Source organism: Podarcis muralis, chromosome 3 (genome assembly GCF_964188315.1).
Source record: "Podarcis muralis chromosome 3, rPodMur119.hap1.1, whole genome shotgun sequence".
In the NCBI taxonomy this organism is placed as follows: Eukaryota; Metazoa; Chordata; class Lepidosauria; order Squamata; family Lacertidae; genus Podarcis; species Podarcis muralis.
Genome location: NC_135657.1, coordinates 58,214,129 through 58,233,750, shown reverse-complemented (window position 1 = coordinate 58,233,750; position 19,622 = coordinate 58,214,129). Strand labels below are relative to the sequence as shown.

At 43.4% G+C, this 19,622-nt stretch overlaps 1 protein-coding gene across 2 annotated transcripts in view; it reads right to left on the bottom strand.

The window, feature by feature from the left end:
* EPM2A (EPM2A glucan phosphatase, laforin) overlaps window positions 1-19,573 on the bottom strand; it is a 40,553-nt gene extending 20,980 nt beyond the window's left edge. For both annotated transcript variants that reach the window (XR_013392226.1, XM_028723596.2), the window contains exons 1-2: window positions 18,011-19,573; window positions 6,142-6,316 (exon numbers count right to left, since the gene is read on the bottom strand). Coding sequence is in view for 1 of the 2 variants with exons in the window: in XM_028723596.2 (XP_028579429.2) it covers window positions 6,142-6,316; window positions 18,011-18,275 (440 nt within the window). In the remaining variant the exon portion in view is untranslated. The remainder of the gene's footprint in view (window positions 1-6,141; window positions 6,317-18,010) is intronic.
* Window positions 19,574-19,622: the final 49 nt, after the last annotated feature.

The window sequence follows — 19,622 nt, the reverse complement described above, 5'->3', positions numbered from 1 at the left end:
CATTACGTAACAAGTTACCAGTAAAAATAAGCAATATTTTCCTAGCATCTTGAAAACTTGGAGTGCTAATAGTCTCCCCCACAATACCTTTATTCCTATCTTTCCACCTCAGTTGTCTGAACAAAGTGTAATTGATTTCTCTTTTTATAGGAAGGGGTTAATTTCACTCTCAAAATGATGAAACCCATTTTATCAACATGACCTTTTCCCTTGGATTTAATTTTAATGGAAAAAAATGCATGTTCTGTCCGATTCCTTTAGTCTTTTGTATCTATCAGGTATTTATAATCTTGGTAAAAAGTTGTAGGGAGCGGGAGGGAGAATATGGAATGAGACACATCGTTCTGATTTTCAAGTCTTCAATGTTGCTTAGCCAGTAAAGAGGAAATGAAATCCATATTTCAAACAGGTTGGCAAACTGTCAGAGCTCAATTTTTTTTATCGTGGTTCACAGAGATTTGAACAACATTTTTAACTGTTATAGGAGCTGTACATCTAGCCCCCTGAGTATCACAATAAAATCTCCCGCTGCATAGCATTAAAGCGGGGAAATGGGAGATTTTTCAAATGAGCCTCTTAAGTACTCTCTCTACAAGCACAGCCACAATTCAACTGTTTGGAATTTTGATTTCTGCAGAAACAAAAGGTCTCTTGGGGGGAAAACTGCAATGATTCAGTAATGTTTGTTTACTTTTAAAAATAAGAAATGTTATAAAAACTAAGCTATAGGCGAGGAATATGCAAGTTTTCTTCTGATAAACCATATATAGGCTTCTGAGCTAAAATATGAAAGTTGTAGATAAGCCTGAAACAATATACAGTCCAAAGACACAATAAGGTTGCATCGGTAGGATTCTGAAATCCATGAGGATTTGAAATTACGTTCTCTTATGATATATGAGGAGGCAGGGGGAAAAGAGTCCCTGTGCTCTCACTGGGCCTGTGGGGTGCTAAAGTATTGTCCAGAGCAGAGAGGAAGGAGAAAGTACATTTATTTACTTATTTCAGAATAAATACACTCAAGGAATACTCAAGTGGTGTACAGGCACTCCGGGCATATGCCTCTGGATTCACACGTAGCTGCAGCCAGCTAGGGTGGGGGAAGAAATTCAGATTGCACTTAAAGGTGAACCCACCTAATTCACATGTTCTGAAACACAACCATCCTTCGAAAATTCAATGACTTTTGCAACGCAATTCTCCAGCTAAGTGATGTGTACAAAAACGCATATATTGGGGTGAGTGTGCATTAAAATTCACATGTCTGAGAAAACCACATACAAAAATGTGTATATTAGGGGACACAGCTAACCTAGAAGCTCAGCTGCAAAGCACCTTGCCGGGGTGCCAGAAGACGTCCAAAGTGTGGATAAGTAACTGATGAGCTTGGCCTATGAGGTTTTGTAGCAAGTAACCAAGATTAAAAGGCTTTATCTATTCTAGAGGCTATCAGCAGAAACAAATGAGTAAAGTTGGAGGAACAGTCACTGTAACTGGAAGACTGTTGGGAAGAGAAAGTGTAACGTGAGAAGCATGACTGGCTGCCTATCCTGGCTTGGAGAAGTGTCTGCAGACTGGATTCATGGGTGAGGGAAAATAAACTGTTATAGGTCTGTTTGCCCTAAACAAACCCCAGACAATATTTAATGAGTGGAATCAGTGAAGATTGGGAAGCATGTCTGACTTTATCTGAGATCCTGTGCAGTAGAAGCAATAGGGATGATGAAGGGGAACATTTGTTACCCATAGTGAGACATCTAGATGAAACAAAAATACTATAACATGCCACGCTTTCAAGCCCTGGAACCATGAAAGGCAGATGGGTTCAGAGAGATGGAGGACAATTTGTATTTCATACAGTATTTTAGATACACACACACACACACACACACACACACACACACAAACACACACATACACACACGTATATATAGTGGTACCATGGGTTAAGAACTTAATTCGTTCCGGAGGTCCGTTCTTAACCTGAAACTGTTCTTAACCTGAAGCACCACTTTAGCTAATGGGGCCTCCCGCTGCCGGAGCACAATTTCTGTTCTCATCCTGAAGCAAAGTTCTTAACCCGAGGTACTATTTCTGGGATAGCGGAGTCTGTAACCTGAAGCATATGTAACCCGAGGTACCACTGTATAGGCATATATACCGTATTTTTCGCTCTATAACATGCACCCGACCATAACACGCACGTAGTTTTTAGAGGAGGAAAATCCGTAGGCATGCCACCCGTAGGCATTCCCTCCATAACACGCACAGACATTTCCCCTTACTTTTTAGGAGGGAAAAAGTGAGTGTTATGGTGCAAAAAATACGGTATATAGGCATATATACATATACATATATACATATATATATGTTGCACTCCTGTATACACTTGTTTGTGAGTATAGTGCTTAGCTCAGTAGGACTTCTAAGGAAGTTTCCATAGGATCAGGCTGCCAACTGGAGTATTTTTAAGACAACAGCTTACACAGTAATAACAACAGAAAACTTAGGGTGACATTACTTGACATTGCTTTGCTCTTTTTTCCTTTTTTTGCTGCTCAGTTACTTACGTGGGATATTTAAATGATAAATGATGCACTAAATATATTTAACTTTCCTGAGCTATTTGAGTTCCAATGCTGTTTGGTCTGAAATCAATGGCAAAATTCCCACTGACTTCAAAAGGGACAGGTTAAACCCATTAGCATGCATTAAAAGCAACTCAAGTCTTGTTTCCCTATTTTAAATGAGAGCCTGTATCTAGACTCTCTTTAAAACTTACAATACAATCAATGACTTTGGCTCTGTAGCTCATTATTTTTTAGCCTTGTTACTGATGCAGTTGCTATTGAACTTCTAGGGAAAGAGAAGGGGAATTGGGCCTCAGAATTTAGTTCCAAAGGTAGAAATCCCAATAGATGCCATAGCTCTGTTCTTAATTAATTATTTAACCACAGGGCATCTTTTCAGCTTTCTACTCAAATGGCACAGCTCACTGAATTCCAGTTAAAAGTCGTCACTTTCTCCACCATAGTTCATGCTATAATTTAGCAATAAAAAATCACTCCAGGGTGACACTTAGCACACAGGTTATTTTTCTTTAAACAGCTGAATGGATTTCTTGCTTCTCTTTCATACTTAGTTCTCATGTACATACATACATATAAATATATATATATATATATTCCAGACAAAGCATTTTTCTTTTCAGAGGTATTTTAATAACTCACTGTTGACTTTACCTTTATTAACGATGATTAGAAGTTTTAATGGCCTTTATGAAACAATTAATTTTGTTACAGCAAGGCAAAGAGTCAAAGCTAACATAGCCACTACCACAATACTTGCTGTAATTGTTCTTATAAAATACTTATCAAAAAAGATTTTAAAAAATAATCCAATGCATTTTGAGTATAAGACTCTTCCATTTAGGGTGAGTAATCTTGAAGCAATCTTGAAAATTACCGTATTTTTCGCCCCATAGGGCGCACCGGGCCATAGGACGCACCTAGGTTTTTTTTGGGGGGGGGGGATAAAGAAAAAAAATTATTTCCCCCCCCCCAGGCATGGGGCTGGGGCAGGGGAAGCCTGAGCTTCCCCCAACCCCAGCCCCCAGAACAGGCAGCTCTCCACAAGCCTTGGGAGACCGGTGCGACTTCCCGCCGGGCTCCCACGCCTTGCGGATATCTGCCTGAAGCCCAAACCAGGTCGGGGAACAGCGGGATGGCGGTGCTGCGCCTCCCTGCTGTCCCCCGAGCTTGTGGGGCTGGCGGCGGGGAGAAGTGCGCTTCTCCCCGCCGCCAGCCTCCAAACCAGGTCGGGGAACTGAAGCCCCTGGCTTCGAGATGCAGGCTGCTATCCGCAAGCCTTAGGAGCCCGACGGGAACTCCCGCGGGCTCCCAAGGCTTGCGGAGAGCTTCCTGAAGCCTGGAGAGCGAGAGGGGTTGGTGCTTCATTTTTGGAGGGGAAAAAGTGCGTCCTATAGGGCGAAAAATATGGTACTTATACCTGACTTCAAGGTGGCATTTCGAGTTAAGCTCATTATCCTTTCCCAAATGTTATATTTGAGGCACTGCAGTACCACACTGCACATATTCACGCCTGAATGGGTGACAGCTAGGCCTGCATGTGGGTCTATGTGCTGACAAGGCAACAAGCATTAGAGGGATGTTGCCATCGGTTCTTGGGACCTGACTACATTTGTAGTGTGGTGGGGATCTGGAAGATCAGACATTATCCAAAGCCTGAATCTGAGTTGCAAACTATAAACTACCATACTGACCCGTTTATTTTCAATTATTACAGCAATATTACAATTACACTGCACTTGATCCAGCAAGGGAAAACTATGTGCTGAAGAAAGGTTACATGCACATAGCCAGCATAGATGTGTATCTGCACGGTTATACTCAGTCGGTCACTTTCAATGCTATTATTTTTTTAATGTATGACTGGAGCTGGATCAAGGCTGTAGGATTGGGTAAGGAGTAAGAAGAGATGGGCGGAGGAAGGGGGTGCGGTGGGGGTGGGCTGCCCTGGGTGTTACCACTGGGGGGGTGACAAAATGCCGGGCGGCACTCACCTCGGGGCCTGCAGCGCGCCTGCTTCACACATCTCTCCTGCGAGTGACGCGGTGGCTTGGGCACCCACAGGCCCAAACGGTCCGCCCCCCTCCATCTGTAGGGCAGCTGAGTGGGAGGAGGCAGGCAGACTCCTTGGAGGCCCCACAGAGCATCCTGCCCCAGCTCGGCCCGCCCCCCAGGTGGGTTGCCCCACCCCTGGGCGCAAGGCACACACGGCGCCCAATCGGCTTGCTCCGCCGCTGTATGAACCCCAACTTTCAAGGAGCATTTTTGGAAAAATATAGATCACTTCAAAAAGTCACATTTGAATGTTCTGCCTTTCCAAGGCTGGTTCCTTTGGGGCAAATGGCCACTTTCCCCTTATATATCACATCTTCAAATGCACATACACTCAGTGGTTTTCCTTTCACATATGAGGTTTCTTTTTAAGATTACTTATTTATAATTACATTTATACCCCACCTGTCGTCCAAGGAGTTCAAGAATAGGGGAAGCATGCTTAAAGAGCCAACCTTGGCATCTGGTGCTCTCACATAGCTCTATCCCATTTGCTTCACGTTGGCCAGCTGCAGCCTTACAAGAAGGGAAGCCAGCTGCACTTACAGTATGGCAGTTCTGTGGCTTTGTTTAAAAGAACCAAACTTGCTTATCTCCAAGTGTCAGGCTCCTGGCACTGTACCTGTCTACCAGTCTTACACCTACTGCTGCCCAGCTTCCTGACCCAGCATCTGGCTTCATTCTCAGCTGCCAGCTTCTGGCTCTGCTCATCGCAGTTTGACTGTGAATTCCTTATCTCATCTCTTTGTTTTCCATGTTTATTCTCTTCACCATTCAACACCTGGCATCTGTTATTACCGCTATTAGTCAAGATGTTGAAATTGGAGATTAGCTACCTATCTGCAGATGTTGTAGAATGCTACTGAGAATCTTGTTTACTGGACAATAACTATTTTAGTTCTAGAGGGCAGACAGGACAATGCTTTGCTACTTCAAATGAAGACGACAGCAGCTGGTGTTAAAAATAAGCACCCCGTGTCATAATCAGATTGTCATTTGACACAATGTCAGATGTTTCTAAAATTATGTAAGTTAAGTTGACTGGCAGTTTTCCACATTAGCTGATTCCAATAATTGATCTTCCAAGTGGTATCAGTAAAGGAGACCACCACGTATCAAGTGCCCCATAAAAGCATGCAAAAGCAGTCTTCTGATCATCCAGGGCAGCTAGAAATTCACCTTGAGGGTGGGGGAACAAATGTGTAAATGTGAGTTTCTAGTCAGCACAACTGCAAGCAAAACTTTTGAAAAAGTGACTGGGGTATCTGAGCACCCACATGTTTGCATATGATCATCCATCAGCAAATAATATGAAGTATTTTGTTTTCCCAGCTAAGTCTTCAATCTTAATCATACTTATTAGGACATAAATCATACTGAACGCAGCATGACTTGCTTCTGAGTAGACATGCTTAGGATCATGAAGTAAATCACCATCTTCCCATGCTGTTTTCATAACACCTAATCTCTTTTTTTTTTTTTTTTTTTTTTTTTTTGTTACCTGGAGTAGTGAATAGCTTGATGTCCAGCAATATTAAAATAGAAGTCAGTTGTATGTTTCATCTCATCAGTATGGCCAGAAACCTCAATCCAATGGCCTATTGGGAGGCAGTAAACTCCATCGACCAAATTGCTTGGGTTATAGACACTACATCGATCATGGTGGGGCCCGTTGCCTGAAATGAGAACACACACAATTTGTCAGTCAATATAGCTCAATGGTGTAAAAACAAAGAGCTCTGAATTCATGGGATTTTCATTCAGTCGGCAGGGAGGGTACACATTATAAACACACACAAACACACATATTATAGGTTGACCTGGACTTAATCATGCTTAGAGTAGACCTATTGAAACTTAAGTCCAATTGATTCCAGTTGCTCTGCCATAAGCATGACCAAGTCTGGATTCAACCCTATGTGTATCCTGTTGTGGGGAAAGCAAGGCAGCCATCCATTGGAGTAAAAGTCATTTTCCTTCAGGAAATGGAAACACAAGGTGTCGTGTAAGTAAAACCTAAATTTAAAGGGGGAAATAACTCCTTTCATTAACTGTCACTAGAATTCCTTTTCTCACAAGCTAATGACAACATGTGCAAAATGTTACTATTCAGCGATGCCTTCAAAATGCGGTTTCATCTACAAGGTTTTCTAAAATTCTCACCTTTCTTATTATAAATCCATCACTCAAGGAAGCAGATGTAGTGAGAACTCCTGAGCAGACGACTGCCACATTATGTTTCTAAATGAAGTGACCTAGACACCAGCAACCACTTTGTGCTAATTCTGCACCAGAGATTTCAACACACATTGTTTATCTGTGGATTCCTTCCCTATTTCAGGCATTAAGAGTGCCATCTGCTGTGTAAAACATGGCATGTGCCACCATGAAATCTCTTGCCTGGATTTGTAAACCCTAACTCCACATTTGGAAAGCCAAACAAAGTTTTTTCTAGCTTTTGCAGACTGTTTATGAAACATCTGGTTAATTCTTATTTTAAAAGTAAGGCGTACTTTAGGCAGAATCCGCGACCAGGGGAAAGAGACAGTGGAAGAGGATTGGAAGAAATTTAAAATGTATCTTAAAAACTGTTGTAAAATTGAGGAGTGTTAAGATGTCAAGGGGTAAGAAGCAGAGAATTACAGCTGTAACTAACAAATTAAAGGAAACTTAATGAAAGGGAATTAAATAGATAAATTGACTAAAGGGTTGCTAAAAAATTGTAAAATAAGGATGCAGCGAAAGGGAGGTATGGGGAAGTCGGGCGAAAGAAGGTGCATGAAATTAAGAGTATGAAATTATACATGTTAAAATGTTTTGTATGTTTTTGTTTTGTGCTGTGTTTGTTTTTTATTATGTGTTTGGAAAATGAATAAAAATTATTATAAAAAAAAAAAAGTAAGGCGTACTTTAGTGAAATAGAATAGAACTACCAGAAAGGTAGATCAAAGAGACAGGAAGTAATATCAAATATGGATCAAATCCTGCATAAATCACCATTAGCCCAAATGGACTTGTTCCTGAGAACAGAGACTCCTCCACAGAATCACCACCAGGCCCCCAAAGTAAAGCAGTACTGGGGACTTCTTCTTCTTCAATGCCCCCCCCCCAAATTGCGGGATCAGTTTGGTCTTGAGCCAGAGAATAAAATCAGAGAGGCATCTAAAGGAAAAAATGTTGTGCAAATCTGGTAAATTGAAAAAGGTCTTCCTTTTTCTTTTTTAAAGTACAAATGCACAGGAAAACACATACATACACACTTGCCCACAATCAATCTTAGGTTTCTAGAACCTATGGTGGGCAGGGAAGTACTAATTGACACAGAAAACCGCGCAAAGTGTGAATACATCCTATCAAGCACTGCCCAATGATGTAGATGGGAAACATAAGGGTAGATTTCAGAGGCATAAAACTGGAAGTCCTCATGTGTGGATGAAGGTGCACAAAAGACCATATGGAAACTGCTACCTACATATGCATTAACGCCCCACTGTGGACACAATCAGATAATGGTGACAAGAGATGAAGTTCTAGACCTTATTGAGAAATTGAAAAAGGACAAACCATCAGGTCCAGATGGAGTTAATCTAAGAGGGGGGAAATTCATATGAGATTTGGGGCGGGTTATGGGGAGGGAAGGAATGGTATCCCCTGATAGATCTTTTCTCTTGTCCAGACCAGACCATTCTGGCAATAGGGGAATTGGAAATGCTAAGAGCAGGAGCAGCTACTGAATTCAGCTCATGCCTCTCCTCCTGTGAGAGACACAGATCATCTCTCCAGGCCTTTAATGAATACAAAAAGATATACTCATTCACAATCTGTTCCTTTGTTTCAGAACAAATGAAAAATAAACCTAACAGGCTCTTTTAAGTTCAGCTTTCTATTCATTCTGAAATTACTTCAAGCCCAGATTTGGATGTACTTCCTTGGTGTTCCTCTGAATTAGCAGATTTAGATGATCAGTCCCCAATCCACACATACAACGAAAACAGGCTTTGGAGCCAATCTTGAAGGCTGAATTTCGTGTAGAAATATCTGGACATGAAATACTCTTGTGCATGGCAGAATATGCAGCTCACATCTGGCAAAACCATAGTAGGGCATCAAATGTATAATATATCCTCACACGCAGAGACAAGAAATATCACCGGATTTACCTATTTTTGCTCAAAAAGGAGTTAACATAGTATCACACCCTTCATGAGGAAGCTTTTTGGCATTTTGAGGGAAGGACTGTGATTGGCTACTCAGTTTGTAACTTTAAGCAGTTATACATTGAAAAATAAATGTTTGCAATATACCACTTTAGAAATAATGGCTGTTTAAATCATCAACCTTTTTCAATTTCTACATATCCCCTTCTCCCATACAGAGTTTAAAGGACAAAATTAATCAGTTTCCACCCACCTCCTCTTTCACTTGCTGAATAATAAATGAAAGAAACACAAAAATCACTTTGGAATAGGGATGTGGCCAAACAAAGAGCACATTAGTAAAGTCCAGATCGATTGACAAATACATTTTTCTCTCATTGCTATAGCTTTAGCTTTCCTATTTGGATAAATGTAGTTTTAAGAATTTCTTTTTTAAAGAAAGTGTTTTCTTAACATGAAATAAAACACAACCTTGTACAGCACCATTGCAATATTTAATCCATTTCATTTACAAATCACACAAAAGCTCAGATCCTATAAGTTAGCTCAAGGAAGTTCATGCACGGGAAGCTCCTGGTCCTTCCTTCCCACTGTAACCATCCTTGCCTGATTTTTGCCCCCGTCCTACATTGTCCAGGAGCAGTTTTCCAGGGGACAGAACAACAACTGCTGACATTTCCACTTATAAGAATTAGATAGCAGGGAATGGGAAAACCCTATGCTTGAGACCCTGGAAAACTACTGCCAGTCAGAGTAAACAGTACTAAGCTAGATGGACAAATAAAGCAGCTTCCTATGTCCTTCCTAATATTGATTGATTGATTGATTGATTGTATTGATATATCACCTTTTCCTCCAAGAAGCTCAAGAAGGTATACACGGTTCTCCCCTCCCCCATTTTACCTTCACAGCAACTCTGTAACGTAGGTTGTTAGGTCCAGAGACAGTGACTGGCCCAAGGGTCCCCAGTGAGCTTCATGGCTCAGTGGGGATTTGAACCCTGTCCTCCCAGGTCATAGTCCAACACTTTAACCATTGCATCATACTGGCTTTCCAGTACACACACAAACACTTCTACCACACTATAGAAAGAGCGGTTGAGAAAGGGCCTGTGGAAGCCTGGAGGCTGCGCTCAGACTCTTTTGCTCTTATGCAAACACAATTGGCATGGGGATGATGGTTTCCGTGCAAGGACACTTTGCTCAACGTGGTGCGCAAAGCCTAAAAGCTGGGGCTGTGTGCCTGCATTATGTCCGTTACTGGTGTGGCCTGGGTATCCTATGTGGAAGGAGATTTTCATGTCTAAAGGCTAAGATTAAAAACAATGGAGCCCATCACTGACAAACATTAGGAAGCCAAATAATGGTTATTCTTGAAAGGATATATTTCTGTACCAAGGATTCCGAACTAAGTCCTTTTTTATTCCACTGTTGTTCAAAAACTCTCCCATGCAATTTGCTTGCACATCAACATGTCCAAGAACAAAGCAATCAGCAAACTCTGCCTTACAAATCAATCTCTGTGAACAGTCTTTCTTTCAAAGCCTGCAGGACTGCCCATATGGCTCCTGGCATGATGCGTAAGAAAGATGATCAAACTGGCATATCAAAAAGCCACTGGCTTTATTGCAAAGGAGATTAAAACAAAGATCTCTGAGCAATGAGCAGCTCATATGGGAGAGAAGAACAAACAAGAATATGAAAAGCAAGTAAGACATGATCAAAAGAAAGAAGTAATCCAGAGTAGCCCAAGATCAGTGATGGGAGGGAAAACATAAGCTCCAAAAGGGTGTGGGAAGAGGGAGGAGGTGCAAACATCAAAAGAGCTGAACTCAAGCACACAACATGCTGGGTAGCATCTTATACATGGAAACCTGTAACACAAGCAGGCTAAGAGTCCTGGGGCAGTTCCAAGTGGTCCCAACGTTCTTGTAAGGCGTCCACTACCCACTTTCTTAATGGTTGCAAAGTAAAATAGGCATAGATAGCAATGTTTCTGAAAGAAACATCCAGCTAGCCAACTAAGGAAAAACCATATCGAATGCACTATATTTCATGTGCTCTCCCAGGGGAATCTGAGTACAGAAAACAGATTTTCTCATGGTGTGATATGTTCACTAGATCTGAAATTGGTGCCCTTGTTACTGTTCCAGAGACTTGATCACCACACTGGGTCTGGCATGTCTGTTTGTAAGTTCTGTTTTCTGGATTGTGACTGCACCCGCCATGCCATTTGTGCATTCATCAGCACTGCCAGATACAGGACCAAAAAATTCAGGGTGTGTCCTTCCCTAGTGAATCTACTGAGACTGGAGCTCACATTGCATCTCTCAAACACTAAGGAGACATCTCTGCTACAAGACATCAATGACTGAACTATACAGCCTCCTCAGTATCAGGAGACCTCTAAGAAGCTTTCCCCAAACTTGACACCCCACTGCCTAGAAAAATCCAACAGCTGCAGAAAAGGGTACTGGCATTTTAAGTGCCAGATCAAGGAGCAGGGCTTTCTTCTGGGATAGCTCAGTTAGTAGAGCATGAGACTCTTAATCTCAGGGTTGAAGGTTTGAACCCTACACTGGGCAAAAGATTCCTGCATTACAAGAGGCTGGATTAGATTACCTTCCTGGTCCCTTCCAACTCTACCATTCTATGACTCTACGACTTTGTGTAACTAGCCCAGGCTACAAAACTCTGCCAGCTGCTCCAAGGCACCACTGAAACAATTTTATTTTCTGCCTCTGCTACACTGCCACAACTGTAACCCTGATCTTATCCAAGGTCTTGGCCTTGCTTTGCTTTACCTATCATGTTTCAGAACCCTGGCTCTACAGATCTCTACCTTGCTTGGGCCATCATCACCTTCCCTTGGTGCTGAACATAACCACAGAACAGGACATTTCATTAAACTCCCCATCATGATCTTGAGGTCAGTCAAGATCAGTGTTTATGTGAACTTATGACCTCCTGCCAATGTGTTTTACTTTCCCCTTGCTTACACTGAATTACATTTGCCATTTTAATGCCATTTTCACACATTCTGGATACATCTTTTGGAGCATTTCACAACCCTTTTTTTTCTACCACCCGCAGTGGTTTGGTGTCATAACTTGGCTACCTTACTGCTCATTCCAGATCATTTTTTGAAAAAATTGTTTGGGAGAAAGATGACAGAATTGTGTGGAAAAAATAAAAATGTTATTAATAAGAATAGCACAGAAAATTGTTGTTGTTGTTGTTATATTTCCCCAGAATAACTCAAAGGTTGAAAGCTAGTCTGTCCTATATAACTGAAAGAGACTGCTGTTCAAATCCAGACAACTGGGTTGCAGCTCAGCAGTTGAATTTATCTGAATAAACTATGGGGGGGAAGAATAAGATTTTACAATATGTAAAACTGGATTAATGATTATAGAAGAAACACAGACAGGCAGATTGACACAGAACTCGTGGATGTGCAACATTCAATGGGGAGCTGAAAGTTACAGATAGGTTGGTCTGATAGTGTTGGTCTGCCATAGTCAAAACAAAAAAAATTCCTTCCAGTAGCACCTTAAAGACCAACTAAGTTAGTTCTTGGTATGAGCTTTCGTATCTGAAGAAGTGTGCATGCCCACGAAAGCTCATACCAAGAACTAACTTAGTTGGTCTTTAAGGTGCTACTGGAAGGAATTTTTTTTGTTTTGACTTGGGGAGCTGAAAATTCAGCTTAGCTGTCTGACCAGATGCTTTTTTTAAAATGTTTCATAAAGAGATTCAGATAAATCACTTCCAACTTTCTGTAGTCTTGCATTACAATGAAAAAGAAAATTCATTGAGGTCCAGTTTTCACTTACTGTACTTCAAGGAATGATATTTTCCTGTTAACATTATTAGGCTTCACCATTGAACAAAACAAGTCCCACGTTTCTAAACCCTTGAGATTGGAGTCTGTTATGGAAGCATCCCTGCTATTTCACAGTATTAAATTCAGTATTAGATGGCTTGGAATGCAAGACTGAATTGGTATTGATTGTTACTGTATAGAGCTATGGACATGTTGAGCTTCCTTCATCTAAATAGAGATGGCTCAGACAACTTGGCGATGGGCCTGCTTGGTTTCCAAATAGCATTTCCCCTGTACATTTCTAAAGCCTGGCTTAGCATATCAAAGATGCAAAGGTACATTACAAAATGTACATTACAAAAACTGTATACCTAGTCTCTGTTTTTCAGCAAATTATGGTGGATAATAAGTAAAGATATAGTGTCCCCCCCTTTAGTTGTTTCAGCAGTAAACAATAGGAAAAAAACAATACTCACTTGCTATTCTGAATGTGTTAATTTTTGCTCATTGGATCAGTTAAAAAAACCTGTCCCTTTGTTCAGGGAACTGAGGCATTGCTGTGTTAAGTCTAAGCTTTATTCTCTCTCTCTCTCTCTCTCTCTCTCTCTCTTTCTCTCTCTCTCTCTCTCTCACACACACACACACACACATATCTTGCAAGTCAGGAAGAGAACAAAACCTTTCTGTTTTCAACTACTTATAGGTGGCACAGAGGCAGAGATAAGGCTGCAATCCTTTATATACTTACCTAGAAAACAATGGAACTTACTTCTGAGTATACATGCCTAGGATTATGCTATAAGTCTCTTTCACTGCTCTTATTTACAACCATCAAATGGACAATTGCAAAGCTAAAACTAAAGGCTTGATAAGCTGTAGCTAAGGAGCAGAGCACATGCTTTGCATGAAATAGACCAAGGTTCAATCTCCGGAATTTCTAAGCAGTGCTGCGAAAAACCCTTGCCTAAGACCCTGCCAGACAGTTCAGACAATGCTGAGCTAGATAGACCAATGGTCTGACTTCAGTCCCTGGCATAACACTCAGAGTTGGTCTGAGGAGATAGACTGTGATGGTAAATTTCATCCCCTGATTTTTGCCCCCACCCAGAAAATATCCAATATGCCTCCACTGCCTTTACAGCCTGTGCATGGGGGCACAAAACTGGAAGGAGAAAATCTCAGGCTAGAGTTGCTACCTGTTCCTATAAAAAAATGGGATCATCCTGGTTTTGGACAAAAGTGTATCCCCTTAAGTGTAGGTGGGTTCTCACAAGGCAAGAATAGTGATAACAGCAAGAACCTTTATTGAACTATAGAGCAGGACAACAGGGGCAAAGCAACTGCTTATATACATTTCTGAAGGCCTGGGCCACTCCCACTCCCAACGTGATTGGCTGCCTAAACTTCCAAGCTGCGAATCATAAGTCAGAGTTTAAGGGCCAATGGCAGAGGCCCAAATCCTGAAATGTTCTGTGACTGAATATCAGGTATCAAATCGGAACACAGGGGCTCAGAATCCTTAGTCCAGACTCAAGCTCAGGCAACACAGACCACTGACTACAGTGGTACCTCAGGTTAGATGCTTCAGGTTACAGACTCCGCTAACCAGAAATAGTACCTCGGGTTAAGAACTTTGCTTCAGGATGAGAACAGAAATTATGCTCTGGCGGCGTGGCAGCGGGAGGCCCCATTAGCTAAAGTGGTACCTCAGGTTAAGAACAGTTTCAGGTTAAGTACGGACCTCCAGAATGAATTAAGTTCTTAACCTGAGGTACCACTGTACATAATATCCCCTTTCCCATTTGGACTTCAAACAGAACGCCTTTTCCTCCACATTTGAGCTCAGCCAGCCCCAAATGGCAGTTGCATCGCTGTTGGTGTGGCTGACAAGGAGCCCAGCCCAGCACAAGGGACAAAAGGTGAAAGGAGCAACCTCTTCTCCCTCCCTCCCTCTTGCTGGTGCTCCTCCTCTGCTGCCGCCCCCAAGTCTAGCATGGTGTGGGGCTGCCACTGCTCAGCCCCCTCTGCCACCCTGACCTAACCTCTCCTCCTCCCTCCTCCTCCACACTCTAGTCTCTTCTGATACCAGCATGGGCAAGAGGCTGGAGCTTCATCTCAAGTCGCCTGTGGGAGCTGGCAATCTATCCCTGCCCCCTGCCTATCTATGCAAGTTGAGGGAAAGAGCAGGGCCAAAATGGTGAGGGAAGCAGGAGACCAAATGCGGGGAATCCCCCTCCACAATGTGGGGGAGGATTTGGTGCCATGAGAGTATGTGTGACCCTCCCACCCCCACCCCGACCAGTCCTTTATTTTGCGTGACCTGTCTCATATTTTGCCCAACCAAAGGTGCCAACCCAATTTTAGACCATACCAGAAAACTAACCCATAGAAGATTGCTCTATTTTCAATGTTTTGATTTTACAACATGTTCATGTTTACTTCTAGTCACACACAAAGTATCCTTATACCTGAAAACATTAAAAGATCTAATACTGTTTGCTCAGCGAAAGGACTGAAATAAGCTGTGCTTTTTAAAAAATTAGGCAGTCAATACCTAGCTGTACTTAATGTTCCTTCCCTTCTATTATATTTTAGACAAGATTGAAATGCACAAAGGGAATAAAATTTAAATTTGTTGAGTTAAAAGTCGATTAAGCTCTCATAGTGCTGTCTTGTAGGAGAAACCAGGATTTTCGATTCTCAGGTCCAAGAGGGACATCTAGTGGGAGCAGAAAGTATTGATTTATAGACCATTCTAGCTTGAGGAACGAAAAGAGAGAGAGAGCAAGAGAGCAAAAGATTGAGGAAGGGAATAAAAAAGACATGAAAGGGAACAACAAATTACAACTGCCCTCCTCTAAAAATATAATTATTTCAGTAAAATCTTCTCTGGAGGTCACAGATTTGGAGAGTGTGTTATAGAATTCCTAGTTGTCATAAGTAGATTTTATTAATACCACGAGGAAATGATCAGCTTCCAACTGCAGTAGCAAGTTAAAGATGCATTGTTTCTGAAACCTACTGTCATTTTGCAATGGAACAGGAAGATTTCCTTATGAAACCGAGCTACAACAATATATAGCTACCTTCATTACCCAGTCCATTCTTCCCTTCCAACTATCTACTTTAGCTTTTCCAGGTCTTCTCCCTATTTCCAATACTGTCTGGCTTTTCTATGCAATTATAAGTAGAACAGAATAGATTCTTACCACCATTACACACAGAGAGAGACACACTATCCATAAGAAATGTACTCAAGTGTTTTAAAATAACACCTGGTTTTGAAATTTTAAAGCAATAAAGCACAATTCCCCAAAAAATTAGTAATACCAAGATAGTTTAATTATATACTACATGTCTTAGCTAAATATTAACTGTACATGGTGCAACTTTCAATCACACACCTTACTACTCTCTAGGTGCAAATAAAAACACTGAACTGCAAAAGAATGCCTTTTATTTTCACCAGCCTACTGCAACCTTGAAACAATGTGGCTTTCTTTATTTTCCTCTCCAGTGCCATAAACCATGGCTACTTCCTTAGCTGCAGCAGCTCATAAACATTTTTTGTCTGGAAGCTGCACTATGTAAACTATACCCTCAACTTTCATTATTATTAAGCCCTGCATTTGGATGTGAAGGCATCTTGAACACTGTGAATGGGGCAATATAAATCTAATGTGACCTCTGTGTGCGTAGTAGTTTCTTTCCCACCATCCCTATGCGCCTGCATAGCATTACTCTGTGAGTCATTCACCCCTTGAAAAGGACTTCTACACCTTTCTAGCAGTGTTTCAAAGTTACCAAAGAAGTATGACCTACTGGAACTGTTGGCCTTCACCAAAATATACATGCTCACAGGATAATTCAGTGATTGTTTTGGATGCAAATGCCATCCCCCCCTAAATTCTGCCTAAAGGTATCCAACCACACCTCCTTCGCAGGAGCCTACATTTCATTTAGAAGAGATTTATGGCATATATTTGTAACAGTGGGGTGTACGGGTGTTAAGGGAGAGGTACCTCTCATGGGGGGCACTTTGTGCTCCTTCTGGAAGAGTTTGTACACCTTGCACTCAGTTCTCACCTGTGGCTCCTAGAAGCTGTCAACATGTGGACAGCGGCCACACTCTGGAAAACAGCTTCTACTGGCTGGCTAACCCAGGTGAAGGTACCCGATGGGTCTCAAGTCAAACCCTGGCAAATTGAGCAAATGAAACCAATAGTGGGTTCAATGGTCAAGAAGGCAGTTTCTGCATGTGCTGTAGAGGGAGGTGAGGGGCAGGTGGGGCTCATTCTGGAAAGGTAGCTCATCTAGGAGAAGACTGTCTCTGATCCTAAATCTTGTATCTTCAGAAGAAGAAAAGGCTAAGGATTAAACCCTACACAAATCTGGAGCAGAGTCCCTAAAACGGCTGGACTGCAGACAAGCTGGTGCCAAACGTTTTGCTCTGCTTTCCTTTGGGACCACATCAGTGAAGCCGAGAGGGGGGTCTTGTTGTCTGGGCAGCCCAGGACCTCCATACACACCAACCAGGCTTGCGCCTCAGAGAAGTCACTTCGGTGCTGTTAATGCAGCAGTTTGACTTCACTGTCTAGTCTAGACAGCCAGAGACCAACCACAGACCTGTGTGCCCGTATTCATTCATGACCCTTATTAATTCCCCGTGGTCATCATAAGCTAACTGCAACTACAGTTGCACCTCAGAAGTTGAACAGAACCCATTCTGGAAGTCTGTTTGACTTCCAAAAAGTTCGAAAACCAAGGTGCAGCTTCTGATTGGCTGCAGGAAGGTACTGCAGCCACTTGGAACCTGCGTCGGACATTCGGGTTCCAAAGAATATTCACAAACTGGAACACTCAGTTCCAGGTTTGCAGCGTTTGGGAGGCAAAACGTTCTAACTCACAAGGTGTTTGACCTCTGAGGCACAACTTTACTTCGGAGCCACATCACAATGCATTCCCAGTCTCAACAGAAGGGGGGGTGTTTGCAAATCTAATAACTATCTCCACCTCTAATAATAAGAATAAGAATATTCTGTCCCCCCTTGTGTAGCCAACACAGCACCATCCACGTGAAGAAATATATCTCAGCAAGCTGAGGGGAAGACTTTCTGCACTTGTGAGTTACCTACACCTAAAAGATCCGCTCAAGGCAGACTGGTTTTTTTCTTTATTACATAACGGTGACACAGCTGTACTGATGCAATAAGCGCGCGTCCCTCGCGCTGCCCACGACGCGGGCAAAAACAACCGCCCACCGTCCTCGACGCAAGAACTGGCCGTCATGGCCACGCCCCCGTGGCACACGCATGCGTGCGGGGCGCACAAAGACGGAGAGGAAGAAGGCGGGGGGGCAGGGAGCTCGGCTTGCTGAGCGGCCGTTACCTTCCCAGACAGCGTCCCCCGTCTCGTGCCGCCTGAGGAATTTGTACCAGAAGGTGCACGCGGCCTCGTCCTCGCGCAGCGCCGCCTCCGCGAGCCACAGGACCGGCTCCTGAGCGGGCAAGGGAGCCAGCGGCCTCGCGGGCTTCATGACCAGCGCCTGCTTGGGGTCCCACTGGCCCAGCTCGGGCCGGGAACCCGAGACGCACAGCGCCGTGCCGCCTTCGGCTAGCCGGGCGGGCACGACGACCCCGAAGCGGAACAGCATGGCAGGAGCCGGCGGCGGCGGAGCAGGCAGAGAGAGTGGTTGTCGGGCTCCCTCACGCCGACGTCACTTCGGCCTCCGTGAGGCGCTGCCCGTCCGCGCTCCGCTACCGAAAAGGGAATGCGAGCCGGCGGCGAAAGAGCGGACGGAGCAGGACACGTGACACTTCGGGAACCCGTTATAAAGGCCTCTCGCGCCGCCTGTTAATGTTATTTTAAGGCCCCCTGCAAGCTCGCAAAGGACCAGCGCTTCTCGAAGGGAGCGAGGCTCGGCTTGCGTTGTATTTGTTCCACGTTTCACTTCCACCCCACCTTCCCCTCCAAGGGCCTCAATGCGGCAGACATTGGTTCTCCCTCTCATTTAATCCCACAACCACCCTGCCAGGTAGTTTAGCCTGACTGGCAGTGCTCGCCGCAACGTCACCCAGGGAGCTTCCTGGGCCAGCAGGTATTTGAACTCTGGTCTCCCAGGTCCGACGCTGCATCACACTGACTCTCCTATAGGGCTCAGGAAAAGAAGGCAAGCAAATGGAGGGGCAGCTGTATCGGCTCTCCTGTAGGCTTGTGCGCAGGGAGAGGAAGGAAGGTCTGGTCACTTGAGAGTCAGGCAAATGGTCCATTAAGCTCAGTGTTACTGATAGCATCTCCCCACGGTTGCAGACAGTAGCCGGTCCCTGGGGATGCCCAGGATCCAGCCAGTATGTGCTAAGCAAATATTCTAGTGCTGAAATGTGTCCTTCCTTGCACAGCTCCAGGAGTTGCAACTCATTCCTACCATCTTGTTCACACATGGTGGTGATCAGGGGTCCCTGGGTTGAGTCTGGTGTGCTTGGTTTTCCACAGCTGCAGCTTAAGAGGGAAGTGGGTGGGAGGATTAGATGGGGATAGAGGCGGCATAGCATGTCCCCTACTGCATATAGCTGCCTGCCAGGCCAAGTTGCCGAGCCTACATACAGTGTATACGAGAACCTGTTCAAACCACTCAAAAGATTACACTGAGGCCTCAGTGTGCAGCATTCAGTTAACTTTCTGGCCCCAAATGTGTTTTTAGGTGGATGAGAAGAGAGGAGCAAATACTAAACTTTTAAAAAAGTTGTACACCTGTATATCTACCAGCTCCCTGTAGCCAAAGTAGTTTGTTTGAACACATTAGTGAGCATGATATTCATGAGGAAATACTGAACATTCATACTTGGGATATGACAAACACTACAAAATAACCTGGAGGGTGGGGAGAAGAGACAAAAATCCATTGGATTGCTACTTGGGACTGAACAACAGTGGAAACTGAATTGTTCATTACTCAGTACATCTCTTGAAGAATTCCAGAAATGTCATGGTTTGCTTCCTG